General features: G+C 37.6%; 1 protein-coding gene across 1 annotated transcript in view; it reads right to left on the reverse strand.

Moving 5' to 3' along the window:
- The window catches only part of LOC114617084 (EGF-like and EMI domain-containing protein 1), a 572,239-nt gene that overhangs the window by 23,305 nt on the left and 529,779 nt on the right, over positions 1-19,155 (reverse strand). The window contains exon 7 of the mRNA XM_028762604.1: positions 1,689-1,826. Coding sequence (XP_028618437.1) covers positions 1,689-1,826 — 138 coding nt within the window. The remainder of the gene's footprint in view (positions 1-1,688; positions 1,827-19,155) is intronic.

Below are 19,155 nucleotides of genomic sequence, written 5' to 3' on the forward strand. Positions count from 1 at the left end.
AGAGAGAGAGAGAGAGAGAGAGAGAGAGAGAGAGAGAGAGAGAGAGAAAGAAAGAGAACCATGCAACCATATGGTAGTTCCTCATGACTTTAATCCCAGCACTTGTGAGTTAGAGGCAGACAGATATCTGAGTTCAATGCCAGCCTGGTCTATATAGAGAATTCCAGGACAGCCAGGGCTACACAGAGAAATTCTGTCTCCCTGCCCTCCCCCAAAAGCCAACCAAAGAGCTAATTGATTGAATGAATGAATGAATAAATAAATAAATAAATAAATATTTCCAGTTTTCTCTATTCAGTACTCATATGAAGAACAAAATGAGAAGGTAAAAAGGAAGGAAAGAAGGAAAAGAGAGAGGAAGGAAAAAGAAAGTGAGGAAGAGAGGAAAACAATTTTTTTCATAAATTTAAGTATTAATAAGACAGAAAATGTGGCATATTTTTTCATTGCAAGAGACCCAAGGAAAGCAATTGGTTCTGATATGTTGGACCCCATAGACAAATAGCAGTATAAAGGCATTATTGGATCAAGAAACACATGCAATGATATTGTTTAGGTTTAACAAGTTTTGTGAGAGCAGAATACTATATCTTCCATGTGATTCACTCTCTTATAATACTGAAGCACAAAACAAAATAGTGGTACTTGGTGATTAAGTCACCTCTCTTAGTGCTTGAAACTGTCTCCCATCATGTTGGATGGTGTGCAGTGAAAAAGGAGTTCTTTTGTATTCGTATTATTACTTTAGAGAGAGGAAGCCCATGGCATCACTAAATAAAATCAATGAATACAGTATTTCTGCTCCAAGATGAAGAGGCATCACTATTTAAGAGAGTGTTTCAGAGGCAGAACATGGCAGTACTCCTCCCTCACTGCTTAGCAGGGAATCATGGGAAGATCTCCATGCAGCATGCTTTAACGAGGGAAGGCCAAATTAGGACCGCCCTTCTCACTGTTGCAAATGATATACATGATAACTATTATGGTGGCTAGGGTTAAGAACATGTAGAACCAAGTTGTGGTAGAACCAAGTTCTCTTCATGGCACCTGTATCAGGCAGCTTACAATCACTAGAAACTCTAGTTACAGGGGATCTAATTTTCTCTTCTGGACTTACTAGACACCTGCACTCACATGGACACATGCCCATGCATAAACACAGAAATACACATAATTAAACAAAAATTCGTGAGTTTTGCCATGCTGAATCATGTCCAAGGTGATTATCTTTTACACTTTTTTTTTTTTTTTTTTTTTTTTAGTAAAAGTTACCATTGCTCAACTGAGTATTCTTCCAAATCATTACCAAACTGAAAAACAATGGACATGATTTCATTTCTGCTTGAGGTAGGAAGACATGGATCCCACAATTGTGTCTAGTGTTGGCATACAAATTTAATAGTTGAGATAGATCTTAGAATGTTTTTTTCTGAAATGAAATAATGATTTTTATTTACATAAAGTTAATAGTCCCATATATCTCATTAAAAGTGTTTTAATCTCCTTAATTTCAAGGTAAATATCTAAGCATTTGTTTGCCTTTGCTATGTATCAGTAATCAGAGTCACAGTTAAAAGCACCTCGCAGTCTGAGGGATGTGGCTCATGATGTAGCAATGCGTTTTAGTATGGAAGTGCTAAATGAGTCCAGAGAAACTTTGCATGAAGATGGCACTTGCCAAACATTACCTATGCATGTTTTTCCATCTGTATTGAGCTGATGTCCGTGGTTACAGGAACAATGGGCTCCACCAATTGCAGGCTCGCAGTGATGAGAACAACCGCCATTGTTCTCCTCACAGATATTGACAATTTCTAATTCAATTCCTTTCCAAAACAAGCAAAAGAGAGTTATTAACACAACAAAAGAGAAAACTGAATCTATGTGAACCACGGACATGCTTTCTCTTTTGAGAGGATGACACACAGAGAAATACAGTGACACTTTGCACAAACATAAAAGTACAATTCTGAGCATCAAATCATGAGTATCATATATGTCTATACTCTATTTAACTACTGAGTGATAAGGAGCAATGATAAGGAAGGCAAAAAGAATTCAATCAGTTGCTACTAAACACTTTAAAATGTCTCTTCCTTTAATGAATAAAAAGTGTGAGTATGTGAGTGTGTGTGTGTGTGTGCATATGCATGTGTATCAAACTGATGAGTGTTCTTTTCAGTGCCTGTGGGTTCATGAAAGTACTGTTAAGAATAAATTGAGGTTAAAGACATTAAGCCTATGTACTTGCTGTAATGTGAGTCATGTCATATTAGAGTGCTAACCAGCTTTGATGCATATAAAATTCACTTATCATATGAGTACACTATTACTTTAAGAAACATGTCATCATTCCTGGTATATACTAGTAATTTGAAGATATTGGTGAGCATCAGGCTCAGCATATGAATGTCAAATGGCCTGAGCACTTAGATGTTGTAGCCTGGTTTTCGGAATGAAGATACAAGAAGTAATTCAATACTTGAATGAGTGTTTGAGGAATGGAATTTCAATGCACTGCCTCTTTGTGTAGGCACTCTGATCTCCTTATACACACATTTGCTTGTTTCCTTATGATCTTAATGCCTGAAGCCAGAAGAAGAAGAAGAAGAAGAAGAAGAGGAGGAGGAGGAGGAGGAGGAGGAGGAGGAGGAGGAGGAAGAGGAAGAGGAAGAGAAAGAAGAAGAAATAAGAGGAAGAGGAAGAGGAAGAGGAAGAGGAAGAGGAAGAGGAAGAGGAAGAAGAAGAAGAAGAAGAAGAAGAAGAAGAAGAAGAAGAAATTAGAAGGAGGAGGAGGAGGAAGAGGAGGAGGAGGAGGAGGAAGAGGAGGAGGAGGAGGAGGAGACAAATGTACCTAGGATTGTGGCATCCCTCGTAAGTATGTTTCATCATTGCTGCGTGAAGTCTTCAAGACTGCTCCATCAGCCCAGCCTTTTGTTGCAGCATATAAGAGCCTGTTGGCCCTCAATGAACACTGCAGGTCCCTGTCACTGCTGACCCCACTGTTCCTTCTTCATTTGACCATAGCAGCTTACATCAAATATTCAAAAACACATTGGCTTAGATTGGTGAAATAAAGAATCATTATACTAATCAATGTATTGTTAAAAGAAGGAACCTCTCTGGGCTGAAGACTGAGAAAACTATAACAACAAAGAACTGGAGAGTGGAGTGTTTTTTAAGTATACGCCTATACAGAGAACATGATACAGCTGAGCATGTTTCCTGTTTGCCACTTCTGCTGTGTACAGAAGTATTTAACCAGGGTTGCTGTCTTCTGACCCATCAGGACAATCCCTATCAGTTTATGAAAAACCTAAATTGATTGATGTGGAATCACCCTCTAATAGTACGTAGAACACTGTTGGTGTCAAAAACCAGGTCTCTCTGGTTATATTCTACTCACTCAGACTGATTGCATTTAGGTGAGGTTCAAACAAACACTCACTTAAATTTTCATTTTGAATGCTAAAAATATGTAGATATATAAATAGGCCTTGGGTATGAGAGCTATTTCTCAATATTAAATTTATTTGTGTTTGATACCTTCATTAGGCAGCCTGAAAGTAATACTAAAATGTGTTTAAACTACACATTCATACTTTTTATTACAATCTACCATGCAAGAAAAAGTGTGGTATCATCTCCTCTGGTAATATGTCAGTATTTCAACTATATTAGAGTTTGGAGCATTTCAGGGTTTAGATATTTCAATTACTAAAAAGAAGCTGCATCAACACTGAGGAGCAAGATCATGGAGATTTCTTTGATGACTATTCTTTTTACCTCTTCTGTATGAATTCATGATCATCATTCCGGGGAACCCAGTGCTTCTCTCTAACCTCCTTGGGCACTGAGCACACATATGGTGCACATACAGACTCTCAGGAAAACATTCATACAATAAGTAAACACATCTGAGAAAGGTACACAAACTGGTGGCTCTACATTTGGCAAAGCTCTAGTTCATTCTGGCCACAGGTGTCAGAGACAAGAAGAAGCTGGCCTCCTTAGTCAAGACTGTGAGATCCAACTCAGCACTGCCTTACGATCCTCGTTTTCTTCTGTGCCAGGAGCTTTACATGAACCCATAACTGCCTGTTTCCCATGGGCATAAGGAGTCCTAGAGAAGATATTTTTTAGGTTATTGTAAACTATAAGGAATTCTTCAATACTCATCAATATTTAAGGGAAAACACAGGGAACAGTCTATCTGACAATCACTGTGTACACTCTGGCCATTCTTGCTAGGTATATAAGGTGCTGCAGGAATATAGCTGTGTCTGTCTTCTGGTAGTTGTTTAAGTCATATATACCTGATAATATACTAATCTCATTAAAACACAGAGGATTAAATGGGTCTAAGCTCTGTGTAGTGGTGCACACTTAAAATAACAGCACTTGGAAAGCAGGACCAAGAAGACTGTCTATGAGTTCCAGTCTAGACTGGGCTACGTAGCAAGTTTGAGACTAGCCAAGTCTATGATTTCTCCAAAAAACCTAGACAATCAAAAATAAACAAATATATAATTCCAACCTTGGATTTACAACTGGACACTAAAAGTAAGCTGACATTTTAAGTTCTTGATCTGGATGATTAACAAAGGGCTACTTTCCTACTATACAAAAATCACTCAGGGGTCATGGATATGGCTCAGTGGTAAAGGAGCTTCAGCCAAGCCTGACAACCTGAGTCAATTACCAGGACACACATGTCAGAAAGAAGAAACTGACTCCTGAAAGTTGTACTCTGATCTCCACCATACACATTTTGTGGCTGGTGCGCGCACACACACATACACACACACACACAAGCACACACACACTCACACATAAGCACACACACACATACACACACACACACAGGAATGAGTCATACATACACACACACACACACACACACACACACACACACACACACAGGAATGAGTCATACATGCCACATACCTCAACACATAAAAGAAAAACTTAAATTATACTTAAACAGATTCAATCTGTTTTTCCCATAGATGACAAATATGTCATTCGCTTGATAGATACAAAACATAAAACATATGTATCTAATAGCATTATGTTAAGTTGAGAATCCATTTGATGAAAATCTCAACTAATTATGAAATGTGTGGACCTTTCCAAATTGGAATCGCAAGACAGTGAGTAGGAATTCACAGCATGCTGTGAGGGCTAAGTATATTATATTATACAATATTTCAAGATTTCCTCAAAATAAATTAAATAACCATAAAGCCTTTTCTAGGACAAAGGTGAAATACTTGCTTTACATGACTCTCATTACACACAGGTGCTACATTCACAGTTAAATATCATCACACTCTTAAAAGATTTTCTCTGCCTACGGGTTTAGAGAAACCCCAGAACACAAATTTTCACATAAAGGTTTGTATGTCAGTAGTAAATACTGAGGTCTGGGGATGACTGTAGAGAGAACGTAGTTAAATATTCCCATCAGGAAAGTAAATGTAAAACAGCACTTCCACCTAATACATCCCACTCTAAGGCAAATTGCTTTCCTGAGTAAATTCCAAAGAAAGCCTCTAACTCAAAAACCACTATTAATAACAATCCCGTCTTTCATGGTAGTGGAGAATGTGCTAGTCATATGGTAAAATTCATTTGCAGATTTTCAAATATGCTCATCCCCTAAAACTCTGGCTATATTTTAAAACCAAATATTAATAAGAAAAATTCCATCCATATTTTTCTCTTACCAAAAGGAGATTCTGGCAGGCATTCAAATGGACCCAACTCCAGAAGTCCTTTCTTATCTTAATTAGTAATCAGTTTCCCTCACATTTTATTTACTTTGTTCTTTACAGGGCAAACATCACAGAACCTGCACTGTACACACAATGGCAATGCATACACGAACTTGAAAGATACACTAGCAAATCAAGAAACAAAATTTTACAAAAAGAAGGTGAATTTCCTGACTTTTGATGGTGTGTCTTCATGAAGGAGTCCAAGAAGAATGTGAGTGTGCTCATTTGTGTATTATTCTACCTGTGTTCTTTGTTTAACAACAATAAAAATACATACAGTATGCAGAAACATCAGGCTAAGGCAGAGGGCTAGGGCAGAGAATGAAAGGCCACTTGAATCCCAGCACTAAGACCCAGTGAATTTTACTATGAGGGTTTTGGCTTTAGTGGTGGGTATGAAAGAGTGCAAAGAGTGTTGTTCAGAAAGGAGCTCCATCCCAACTGTAGTAACTGTCAACCATGGAAGTAGGCTCACTGAGAACACAGTTAAGAAATGTCGTTAGAAGTAGAGAACACAAATTAGCTATTGAGAATAAGCAGAGATAAAGAGGAGAAATTACACCAATGTAAGTGTACAGAAGAAATAGAATTTTTGAACAATGAAAGCAAATGTCTTAGTTTGATTTCTATTGCTGTGATAAACAACCTGGGAAAGAGCAGAGAAGGAACCTGGAGGCAAGAACTGAAGCTGAAACCATAGAATACAGCTCACTGACTCCATGGTTTGTTCAGCCTGCTTGCAAACTCCATGGATTGGCTCTTCCACATCAGTCATAATCAAGAAATGGCCTACAGCCATGCCTATAAGCTAATCTGATAAAGTCACTTTTCAATTGAAGTTTCCCATCCTCAGATACCCTGGCTTGGGTCAAGTTGACCAAAATTATCCAACATAGTAATGAAGTGCTGAAAGTCACCAAAAGCCTGATAAAACTGAAGAGGTTTTAATTTTATCTGGAAACATGGAAAGACAGAGATGAAAAAGTCCATCTAGAGACAGAGATGGGGACCAGTTAACATGTGCTAATGAGGAGATACAATATGAAAGAGAGAAACTATTTTAGTGATTTTTTTTGTATGGAAATTCTAGTGAGCTCATTGGCTAGTAATTTTAAGATAGGAAATATTCTTAATGGTAATTTAGAAGAAAGTAGTGATGACAATTTGAATGAGAAGAGGATTATTATGAGAGTCAATCTCTTAATTGCTGTCTGTTAAGAGATAGCAAACCCAAACACAGCAAAAGAAATGCCTTTGGCAGCAATAGGATCAACTCCTTTGTAGTAATAGGGGTTGATATTTCCCCTTCTAATTCTATTGGACATTTGGGGAATCTTGTTACCCTGTATGATAGTTTGCATCTAGTTTTTGATTCTATAAAAAATAGATAAAAGCAAAAGTAGGAAGAATGGATGAGTAAGTTTGTAAGAGAGTTAAACATGGTGATATTTGGAAGACTGTGGAGGTAGAAATTGGGGGGACAGACAGTTCTGAGCTTAGGAGAGTGTGCTTACATGGAATGGGATTGACTAGGAAGCATCTCCAATAGCAGCTACAGTTGACAACTCTGTAGCCTAGCATTTAAAACACATCTCTAACTATAGACACATTAAACCATGTAACTGAGCTGAGATGGGGAATACCACCAGGAGACACTGTTAATAAATGCTTCACAAGGAAGCTATGCGGATAAGTTTAATGATGAGCATGTGAAATAGCAAGAACCATTTGGAGAGGTGTGACAAATGTCACAGACAAAAGAAGCCACTACTGAAGACACACATTGGAGTATCTCATGTGTGTGGCATGCAATCACAGACTGCAGCTGTTCTTTCGTCTCTTGTTTTCTTTACCCATGCTGGTTGCTCTTTGAGCATTACAGTGGAATCTCTAGTGTTTAGCAGAGGTGGTACAAGAAGATAGGACTTCACAAAGTATCTGAGCCATAAATCCAAGAGTTTGAAATCAGAATCTCCATCCCCATCATCCCTCTGTCCCATCAGGCCACATGCTTAGGAACTTCTGCTTAGCCAAGAGTTTTCAGCCTCATTCTTTCAATTATTGCTCTTGCTTTATTCTTGTAAGGCATCACTGACTCCCAAGACTGCTATGGTTGCTACTTACTGTAACAATGTTTGCCATCAGCTCCTAGCTCAAAGCCAGGGTGGCAGGTACACATGAAGGACCCCTTTGAGTTCATACAGCGATGAGCACATGGAGTGAGTTCTTAAGCACACTCATTTATATCTGCAGGGAGAGACACACAGTAACTGGTTCAGCAACTTCAATTCTGTTTGTAAACTATAAAAATGAATAAACTGCTATCCTGCAGTAACATACCAACATACCAACATACCAACATACCAACATACCAACATACCAACATACCAACATACCACTAAATACCCCAGACTCCATATACTCAGCAAGGCAGGGTTATTTGTGAGTAAGCCAGCTCTATGACTATGGATCTTGTGTTGACCAGATGCTCATTGGCAGCACTACTTCATATCTATTTGAACCAACTGTTATTAATTGAAAAAACAATTATATAAAAAACAAATATAGTTCTAATCTAGTCCTCAACAGGACAAATAGAAGCCATTGTTGTTTGATGCTGTGAATATGTCATATTCTAGAACAGATATCCCAACTCCATGATATTTTTGTTTACTTTTGAGAGCATATGCTAGTTACATTTTATCCTCTCCCTTCAAAACCTCCCATATATACCTCCTCATTCTTCTTCAAACGCATGGCCTCTTTCTTCATATATATATATACATAAATAAACACATACACTCACACATTCCAAACTATAACCTATTGTGAGTACTTGTTTTAAAGGAGAAGGTGTAGGTCAGATATGGAGCTTTTTTCATAGCCGTACACACTTGGTTCATATATATCTTTACACTGTTACAAGACATGCCAAATGATGCTAGTATCCCGCCTTTCTCCTGAAAGCTATGGTTACTTTCACTGAATGCAATTTCAGTTTTGTGTGAAATGGTCCTATCCTGTCACCACTTTTCTGACTAGTAGATTTCTTTGCACATACCGCATGCCAGTCCATATTCCCCTGTATTGTTAGAGTGCTCAAATATGCAGTGGTATTGGGGAGAGATTTATAGGATAAAATGTATCAGAAGTTAAAATAAGAGTCTGAAAAAAATGAAAGTTAAATATTTTTTTATGTTTCTTGTCTGTCAGCTTTAAAAAACTTAAGATCTTCGGCCTTCCTTACTGCCAGTTGTTAAGAGAGAGGTGCGCTATATTGAATCTTGGTGTGCTGTGTTCAGTTGATATTCTTGAGAAGCTTGTTCTTTTTTGAAGGGAAACTGGGAGCGGATCTGGGAGAGAGGGAATGGGATGGGGACTGGGAGAAGGGGAAACTGTGGTTGGGATGCATCGAAATCAATCAATCAAACAAACAAACCCAAAACAAACAAACAAGAAATGAAAACCAGGGACTGGGAGATGACTGAGCAATGAAGAGCACTGTCTGATCTAGAGGACCTGGGTTAAATGCTCAGCACCGAAATGACAGCTCACATTCTCTGTAACTCTAGTTCCAGAGGATGTGATGCCCTTTTCTGTCCTCTGTGGATACTGCATGCTCACGATACATCTAGATATAATACCCATAAATACATAAAGTAGTAAAACAATAACTAAATAGAGAACAGGAAGTCAAAGTGGTATATCTTTGACAAAATATGTTTAAAATCCATAAATTCTTTTATTTTATTTTATTTTATTTTATTTTATTTTATTTTATTTTATTTTATTTTATGTGTACATGTATATATGCAGGGAAGGTGTCAAAGTACACAAGTAGGTCAGAGGACAAGTTGTAGCAGTTGATTCTCTTCCTCCACTTTATGGATCCTGGGGCCTTTATGGATCAGGTTGTGAGGTTTGGCATCAAGTGTCTGTACTAGCCGAGCTATTTCATCAGCCCCCATTTCCCCTCCCAAATTTTCACACTGATTTTTGTGTCTGGTTACTATTTAGTTTCTCAAAATGTTTATCAGTCCTGTAAGCTAAGGAGAATTTTGCTGTTTTCATAATTAATCCAAATATACTGTTTCTCATTTTTATGAAGATGTCATGACACAAATGAAGGATTCTGTGGTTTCTCAGATGTTATTAAAACAAAGGCTCTCCCTCAGGAATTCCTTCATCCTCCATTGGTGCCAGTCATGCAATAATTTAGCCTTTTCATCTTTGAACTGAAGTGTGTCTGCATTGCTATTTCTGGAAACAGAAATGTGTAACCTTGTGTTTACAGAGTTTCTTTCTCTTCTCATGTTAATTATTCCTAACTTCTGAGACGCTAATTTGCACATACTTGCTTTTCAAAGGTTACCCCACCTCTGTAGTCTATAATCAAAAACTCCCTGTGTGGCTATGGAGGGTTTTTAAATATTAATTCTGGATTCCATTTTCTTTTAAAAAAGAAAACCCCAAAACCAAAAATCATTACTTCTGAAAGCACACTAGGTCATTTTCTTTCACAACACATATTCACTGAAATTTTTTTGTAGCCTTATAAAATATTTTTCATAGTGATCAAGTCAAGAATTAAAGTATTCCTTTTTAGCATAAATAAAAATACCTTTTCTCCTACCTGCTCCAAGTGTTCAATCTGACAATGAAAGAATTTCAAACAATTACTCAATTAAGATATCAGCTTCAGCTTCCTACCTTCACAGGCCTTTTTGTCTTCAGACAGCTGGTACCCAGCGTGGCAGGCACACCTGGCCATGCCATTCTCACTTTGACATAGGTGAGCACATCCATTCGCACCTGCACAGGGATCTGTCTCTGAAAAGCAATGAGACAGTGATAGTTTGAAATTCATTCAGTTTAGGAAGACGTGCAGAGTGGAAGGCCGGAGAAGGAAAAGTCAGTAAGACATTGAAGTCATTCATTTCCCATGTAAAAGTGATCAAGGATACCAGAATAGTTTTTCCCACTTTCCTACAGAACTCATTTAACAAGTATATTTCTCCTTTTTGATCTGAGCTCTGATTCGGAATAAAGTAAATATAGAGATCAAGGTCACAAAGGCTTAATATCCCTGTCTGCAAGTTCAAATCTCCTGTCCTCTAATACAAAAAAGTGAAGCCACAAATAAGGCTTCAATCTGTTTCTGTTTCTCTATTCACTGTTCCATGTTTTTAAATAGTAGGACCATCCTTATATCAACACTTTCGTACTCTGGATTCCTTCTGACATTTGGTCACTAGTCACGGTGTCAGGAAAAGGCAGTTGGGCGACAAATGGAGATCACCAGCTCTAGCTGGTAGGGATGAATATTTCTTCTTCCTTTTGAGAATAGGGTATTTGTGTGTAACCTGGGCTGGCCTTGAACCCAACCTGATCACAGCCACTCTCAATTCTGGCTTCAGAATAGCAGGTTACAGCCATGTATCACCATGCTCTCTGGTAATTGACTTTCAAATGTCTAAACATCCTTGGTTGTCTAAGAACATTTATTGGTACTAGACTATAATTATTTTATAAACGGTTCAGTGAGGTTTTCTTATATTGGTTAAGGACTTTTGAATTTGAGAAATGTTCATTTATTTTGTAGTTTTCTTTTCTGGTGATGTCTTTTCTTAGCTTTGGGATAGAGTAATGCCACTATCACAAAATGTATTCAATGGTGCTGTGTATGCTTATACTATCTGAACTACAGCCTCGGTCTGAGTTCTTTAAGAGTGTGGTGGAATTTGACTTGGGGATTTATGTTTTGAAAAACTTTGAACATTGACTCAGTTCCTTCATTAGATGTAGGGCTGTTCGGACTACCTGTTTCTATTATGAAATTGCCAGGTTGACTTTTTAAAAAATGGATCCATTTTTATGTAGGTTATGCAAAGAAATTGAAGGAAATCATTGGAGACTGGGGATATTCCTTAAATTTAATTTATAAGACAAAATCACAGAAAGGACTTGGGGTATCTTTTGGTGGCAACATGTCTCTTTAGTTTACAAGCAAACATCCAAAATTTAGTCTATAAAAAAAAACCCAAAACAAACCAAAATAAAACAACAACAACAACAACAACAAACCAATCCAAAGAAAAAAAACCAGGGTTTATAAATATTCAGAATTTGTCCCCAGAACCACAAAATAATACAGTAAATTGAGACTCTGTGACAAAGACATTAAGAATTATGGAGACAAAACTATGATGTTGCACTGATTGACATTTATAACTCCTTGAGCAGCACTCACATGGTATACACTCTTTTTCAATGCACACAAGGCCATGAAAATGACAGACAATGAGCTCAGTCAAAACAAAACATCAATGAATATAAAGTGACTACAGTGGGACGTTTTTATTTGTCTATCTGCCAGCCAACACTAGTTACATGGTTTTCAGGCACCCAAACTCAGGTTCTCAAGTCTAGTCAGGAAGCCACTTTCCCATTGTGCCATTCCCAACCCAAGTCAAATATTTTTAAATAGTTCAAAACACCACTGAAATGACTATGAGAAAATTGAAGCAATGTCTAAAGAATCAGGGAGCTTTATGTTTTTATATCAAAAGTCAATGCTAAAATTTAGAAATTTTAAAAATTAAAAAAGGTAAATCCCAAATGAATAGAAAAAGATCTCATTCATTTTTTTCCTCAGTAAATAAAGTTGTTAGACTATAATATCTTTTTTGGTAAATCATGTCAAACATTATAAAAAAACTTATCTCAATGCTAAAAAAATAAGGTGCAACGCTTCTCCTCTCCTTCAGATGATACACAAATAAAAATATGATCATAATGTCACAGAACAATAATTCAAATTTGCATAAACACAGAGAATCTATATTACATATTTACTGATATTTTCAATGTTTATTAAAATGACAATGCCCCTAGAATCCTCATATATTGAGTGGAAACAAAAATTTGTCTAGAGAGTCAAGGCATTTGCTGCCAAGCCTGACCTGAGTTTCATCTCGAGACCATGTGCTGGAATGAGAGAACCAACTCTGGTCAGCTTTCCTCTGACCTCCATACATACACAGTGGCTTCTGTGCCCCACAAACCACCATAAAGCACCACGTGTGCACCCATACAACAAATAAATAAATACAATACAAATTTTAAAAAGACACAATGGCTGTGTTTTATAAGGTTAAATGTGTCATACTTTGTAGTGGCCACCTATATAAAGGACACTGAACAAAAAAGTGTTTGCTTTTTGCCTGCTTGTCTTCATTTTCACTGGCAAGTTCATCCATCCTGTAGCTGAGGCAAAACTTCACTAGTTTTGAAATCTACTTCTTCAGAATTTCAGTGTATACTGCAGACCACCTGAGACATCCACGCTCGTGCACTGTTGGATTCTTGGACTTTCTGTTGGGAGATAGCCATTAATAATTTATCTCCAATATTTCTAATTTTAAGATATAAATATCCGTATTTTATTTACAATTTTAGTATATATATGTATATATTATATTTAACATAATAGTACCACTAAAAGGTTGAATTTTAAAAACTACAATAAGAAAGATAAAAATTATTGTGTGTATGGCTCGTAGTCAAGATGTACTCTTCATGACCTATGCATACTTGGGCCTTCTTCAGAGCAAGTGCCATGTCTTATTGATTCTTCTATTCAAACTTACTTGCTTAATAAACAAATATGAATGTTTTAAAGGGCAAGGCAACTGGCCCTTTCTTCACTTCTCTCGAAGAAGTAGTGGCTGCCTCAGTGTCCCTTATTTTGTGGTCTGCTTGCCTGCACACTCACTGTCCTGGCAGTGGGACTAATGTGCATCCTTTTTCTCTAGACTGAATCCTAGTTACTGTCTCCTCCATGGAAACTGTTACATTTTGTTAGTGTCCATTTCCATTCTTGATAGGATCTGCTTTTCTCAAATTGGATTCTTTACAATAGCAATGAGGGATATTTGTAAATGTTACATGATAAAAGCTTCTAACATTAAATAAGCTTCTGACTAGAGGAAAAAATGTATTGAATATCTCAGAGATTTTTGATGTGAAATGCATTTTAGTCATCCTAGGATGATAGGGTATTTGAGTATCCCATAAATTTTGACCTTGATATATTTATTGGAAATGTATTCAATAAATGAATCTTCTTAGAATTTTATTAATTTATTATGCATATATGAATATGTGGTGGCTTGAATGAGAATGGTCTCCATAAATTCATATGTCTGAATACTTGGTCCACTGTTGACGGGACTATTTCATAAGGATTAGGCAGTGTGACTTTGTTGGAGGATGTGTATCATTTTTTGTGGGCTTCAGGGTTTCTTTCCCCGTTTTACTTATAGATCAAGGTATAAACTCTCGGCTGTCCCTACCACCATGCCTTTGCTCCATCACCACAGACTCTAATGCACTGATTGATTAAACACTTGCTTTTCCAAGTTGTCTTATTCATGGTGTTTTGTCACAGTAACCGAAAATTAACTAAGACAGAAGTTGGTACCAGGAAGTAGGATATTGCTGTGACATGTCTGACCATGCTGTTGTTTGTAGAAATTTGGAATTTAGGAGTTAGAACTAGAAAAGTGGTTGAATGCTGAACAGGGAGGGCTTCTACTTCCTGTTTGGCAATGTGGCTAAGATGCACTATGGTTTTCTAGATTAAATTCTAGCTCCTGTCCCTCCATGGAACCTTTCTCATTCTCAGCAGCCATCCTAGTAGGAGCTTGGAAAGATGGTAGTATTGAAAGTTATATGGACTATGGAGGCCCAGCTCAAGAGGTTTCAGAGGGGACAATACTAGCAACTAGGGTAGAGACCATTCTTGTGATATTTAGGCAAAAACTATGCTTTCTGTCTTTGTCCTAAGAATTATCTGAGGATAAATTGAAAAATAGTGACCTCTATTAGGTTTCCATATTATCTCTCTAATGCTCTTTAATTTTAGCTATCTTCATATTCCCTCTTAAAATTCCCTTTCCACTACCCACTTGACCCTCCCATTCCAGTCCCCTACCCATAATTGTCTATCCTATTTCCCTTCCCTAATGAGATCTGTCTGTTCCCTCTAGTCCCTTACTCTATACATACCCTCTGTGGTTCTATGGATTGTAGCATGGTTATCATTGGCTTCACAGCTAATAACCATATATAAGTAAATACATATCATATTTGTCTTCCTGGGTCTGGATACCTCACTTAGTGTGATTTTTCTAGTTCATCCATTTACCTGTGAATTCTATGTTGTATTATCTTTTTTCCCAATGAATAATACCCATTGTGTAAATATATCTATTTTCTTTATCCATTCTTATGTTGAGTGACATCTAGGTCGTTTATAATTCCTGTCTATTGTGAATAGAGCAGCAATAAACACAGTTGAGCAAGTGTCTCTGTGTTAGGACAAAGTGTCCTTTTATATGCTCAAGGTATATAATACTTGGTATAGCTGGATCTTGAGATAGATCTATTCTCAATTTTCTGAAAAAATACCAACATACGGTGTTATTCGTTTTTATGATCTTAGCCATTCAGACAAGTGCAAGATGAAAACTAAAAGTAATTTTGATTTGCATGTCCCTAATGGCTAAGGATGTTGAGCATTACACACATACAAACACACACACACACACACACACACACACACAAATATATACATTTCAGATAATGGGGGAGACAAATGTCCAACTGGCTATCTCTTGTCAACAAAGCTTCCCATAGCAGGCTTTAGTTATTATAATTGAGTTATTGGTCCAATGGGTCCCTGGGAATCCCTAAACATCCCAGGCTGTTGTCAAAAGTATAGATCGCACTCAATTGACTGACAGTAAGCTCCTATTGCTGAAGACAACACCTACACAACTTATTGAACTTGAAGATATTAAGCTAGTGCCTACCTAAAGCCTTCGCCACTACTTACTAGCATCTTTCTTACAGGAATGTACTTTGCATGCTACCAAAGGAGAAACATAAATACCAACCCTGCTGTAAACCATCTGACTTACAATGGTGTCCTGCTTGCAAGATACACTAGGGCAATGTTGGCACAAAATTTGTGAGAGTAACTAACAGATATCTATCTGGTTTAGCTTAAGGCCCACTCTGTTAGCTGGAACCCAAACCTGAGACTGCTTGGGTGACCAAGAACCAGAGATAGATAGCTCTTGAACCTAGGGTAAAACCAAGTAATATTTGTCTAAAAAAAAAAAAGCTAAAAATAAAAAAGAAAGAAGAGAAACGCATTGCGATAAAATGAGTCCTAATAACATTCTGAATTCATAGATCAGTGCCTTGAGCAGCTACCATCAGAAAAGCTTCCTCCTGCAGCAGATGAGAGCAAATATGGAGATGCACAGCCAGACATTACACAGAGAGGACATCTAGCCCTAAATGGAACGACTCCATCTAATCCCTCTCCTCAGAGATCAGAGAACCATGTAGAAGAGAAGGCAAAAAGAGTGTAATAGTCAGAGGGGAATGGAGGAAATTAGAAACAAATTAAATCAAAGCAAAGGAAAACAAAGCAAAACACCCTCTAAATCAATATGATCAAATCTTATATAAACTCACAGAAACTAAAGCAGCATGCACACAGCTTGCACAGGTCTCTACCTAGTTCTCTGCATACATGCCTTTCAATTTAGTGATTTTTATGGAATCCTTTTGATCCACAACATGAGGATGGAAGACACACACCTTTAATCCAGATCTTGAGGCATACCTTTAATCTGGGCCATACCATCTGCTGGAGTCCTACATAACATAATAGAATAAGTAAGCCTTCTTCTTTGCCTGCTTGCACTTACTTCCAGCACATCTATTGGAGCCTACTTCTTCAGGATTTCAGTGACATAGAAGACCAGGTAAAACACCCAGTGTCGTGGGACTGAGCAACTACTAGATTCTTGGATTTCCCATTCACAGCTGCCCATTGTTGGGTTATTTAGGCTACACAGTGTAAACAATTCTAATACATTCCATATAGACATGTATCCATCCATCCATATATATATATATAGATATTCATTCCATAATTTCTGTGACTCTAAAAAACCTATCTAATAAAACCCTACTAGATTTGGGGTTTACTTTTGCACAGTGTTTACTCACTAAGCTATAATTCTCCCCTTTTGGAATGATAATGTATATTCTGTGCCATTGCATGTTGGAAGTATGTCATTTGCTTTTGATTTTAATAAGAAAATAGTTAACAAATTACCTTGAATTTCAGAAAAGACTTTAGATTTTAAAACTGTTCAGACTCTAAAAGAATATAGGGACTTTTGAGATTAGACTAAATGCATTTTGCATGATGATATAACCATAAGACTATGGGGGCCACGAAGTAAAATACGGTGACTTGAATAGGAATAGCCCTCATAGGCTCATGTGTTTGAATCCTTGGTTCTCAGTTGATGGAACTGTGCACTGTGCAGGAGGGGTTAGTTGGTATGGTTAGGAAGTGTTTTACTAGGGGTAGGCTTTGAGGTTTCAAAGGGCGCACCATTCCTCACCCCACCCCCTGTCTCTCAGAGGCCTCCTAGATCATGGTGTAAACTCTCAGGCTTTCTTGCCACCATGTCTTTGCTCTGGTACCATGGACTCTAACCCTCATGAAACCATAAGCCTAATTAAATGTTTCTAAGTTCCCTTGGTCATAGTGTTTTCTCACAGCAACAGAAAAGGAACTGAGACAGAATGGATATCTGTGTAATATGAACATATGCATACAGTGTCCTTGGAGGCCAAAAGAAGTAACTGGATCTTTTGGAATTGAAGTTACATGTATTGTTGGGAGCCGACACCTAGCGGAAAGCGGCTATCATCTTTACAGCCATCTCGAGCCATATACCCTGACAAGAGACTTGTTTTCAACAGCTTACAACAACTGGGCACACTCTGATAAATATGTTTTTCTTACATAGTTTGTTTTGTTGCTTATTGCCCCCAGCTGCAGGGTGGATGTGGTAAAGTGTCTTCAGCTGCGTTCCCCTGCTTGTGCTTATATATACCCAGGATTTCCTTTCAATAAAGGTGAGATTTGAGGTGAGTCTTGAGGAGAGACTTAAGGAGAGACTGGAGAAGAGAACACACCAGACTCCCTGTCTTGTCTCCATTCTTCGTGTCTCCATCCCCACTCTTTCTCTTGCTAGGCCCTGACCCGCGGACCAGAGGAGCAGAATGGGCTGTTACAATGTATGACACCATTTAGACGATGGGAATTAAACCTTTAACCACTCATTTCTAGTCTTGGCATCTGAATTTTTCATGGGGCAAATATGAGAAATGATGCTCAATACTACAATTTTTTCTTATCCTATCACATCTGTACCTTTATGGGACCAATAACAGGACACATTCTGTCATATTAAATAGAGTACCATTAGTTAATGGCAGAGTTTACTTACAACAACCCAGTATAGTCTTCTATCTCAAATCCTTATAGAAGGTATAACAAACTAGTTTTAATAAACAAGAATGAAATTCTAAAATTTTTGGCTGCAGGTACTAGTTAATGTGTTGCTAGATTTTTTTTTTAAAAAAATCAAATGTTGTGTTGATTTCTGCTCAACATTGTAATGTAGCTGGCTTTGGATATACAGCTGTAAATGGAACCCTGTCTCCATCTTCACACAACATATAGTCTGGTAAAAATGACTGCAGGTTACTTTGACTATTCTAAAGAAAATAAACTGTATAATGCCTCAGAGCATATCATGGGGAAATGTGGTAGAGAAGGGAAAATCAGAATAGAAATCTTTAGATAATGAGGTAGGCAGGTTAAGCAGGTTAACACACAGGCAGTTGTCTAGTATTGTTTCAACATCTAAGTCTGGGTATTGTAGAAAGATAGGAGTTTTATTTGCTTCATAACCTTGAAGACTCAGTGTGTAAGATTGTTTGGTTTTATTGATTCAGCCATTATTGAGGGGGATGAGGGCTCACAAGGCATAGCATCACAATGACAGAGGAAGTGGAATGGCAAGAGGAGATGCCAGTAAGACATCTAATTCAAAGAATCGACCTAGATATCTTTATAAAATCTCTTTCTCTTTCTCCCTCCCTTCCTTACTCTCTCCCTCTCTCTTCTCCCAACCCCCTTTCCTTGCCCCTTTCCTCTCTCTCTGCATCTAACTCCTTTCCTGAGAACAACAGTATCTTTCAATGTACCTCAGGCAATATTTCCAATGATTTTTACTACCTCTGATTAGTGTATATTTCTTAAAGGTCTTAACCTTTCATATTCCCACCATACTAATGACCAAGATCCAGAATATAACCCTTTGGGGATACACCCAAAAGCCATCTAAACTAAGCAGGGTTCAATAAGGAAAAGGAATACTGCAAATGGTACAAGGCAGTATAACTTCTGCTGTGTATTTAAGGACTTTGGTCT

This window comes from Grammomys surdaster, unplaced genomic scaffold (genome assembly GCF_004785775.1).
Source record: "Grammomys surdaster isolate TR1022 unplaced genomic scaffold, NIH_TR_1.0 62, whole genome shotgun sequence".
Taxonomy (NCBI): domain Eukaryota; kingdom Metazoa; phylum Chordata; class Mammalia; order Rodentia; family Muridae; genus Grammomys; species Grammomys surdaster.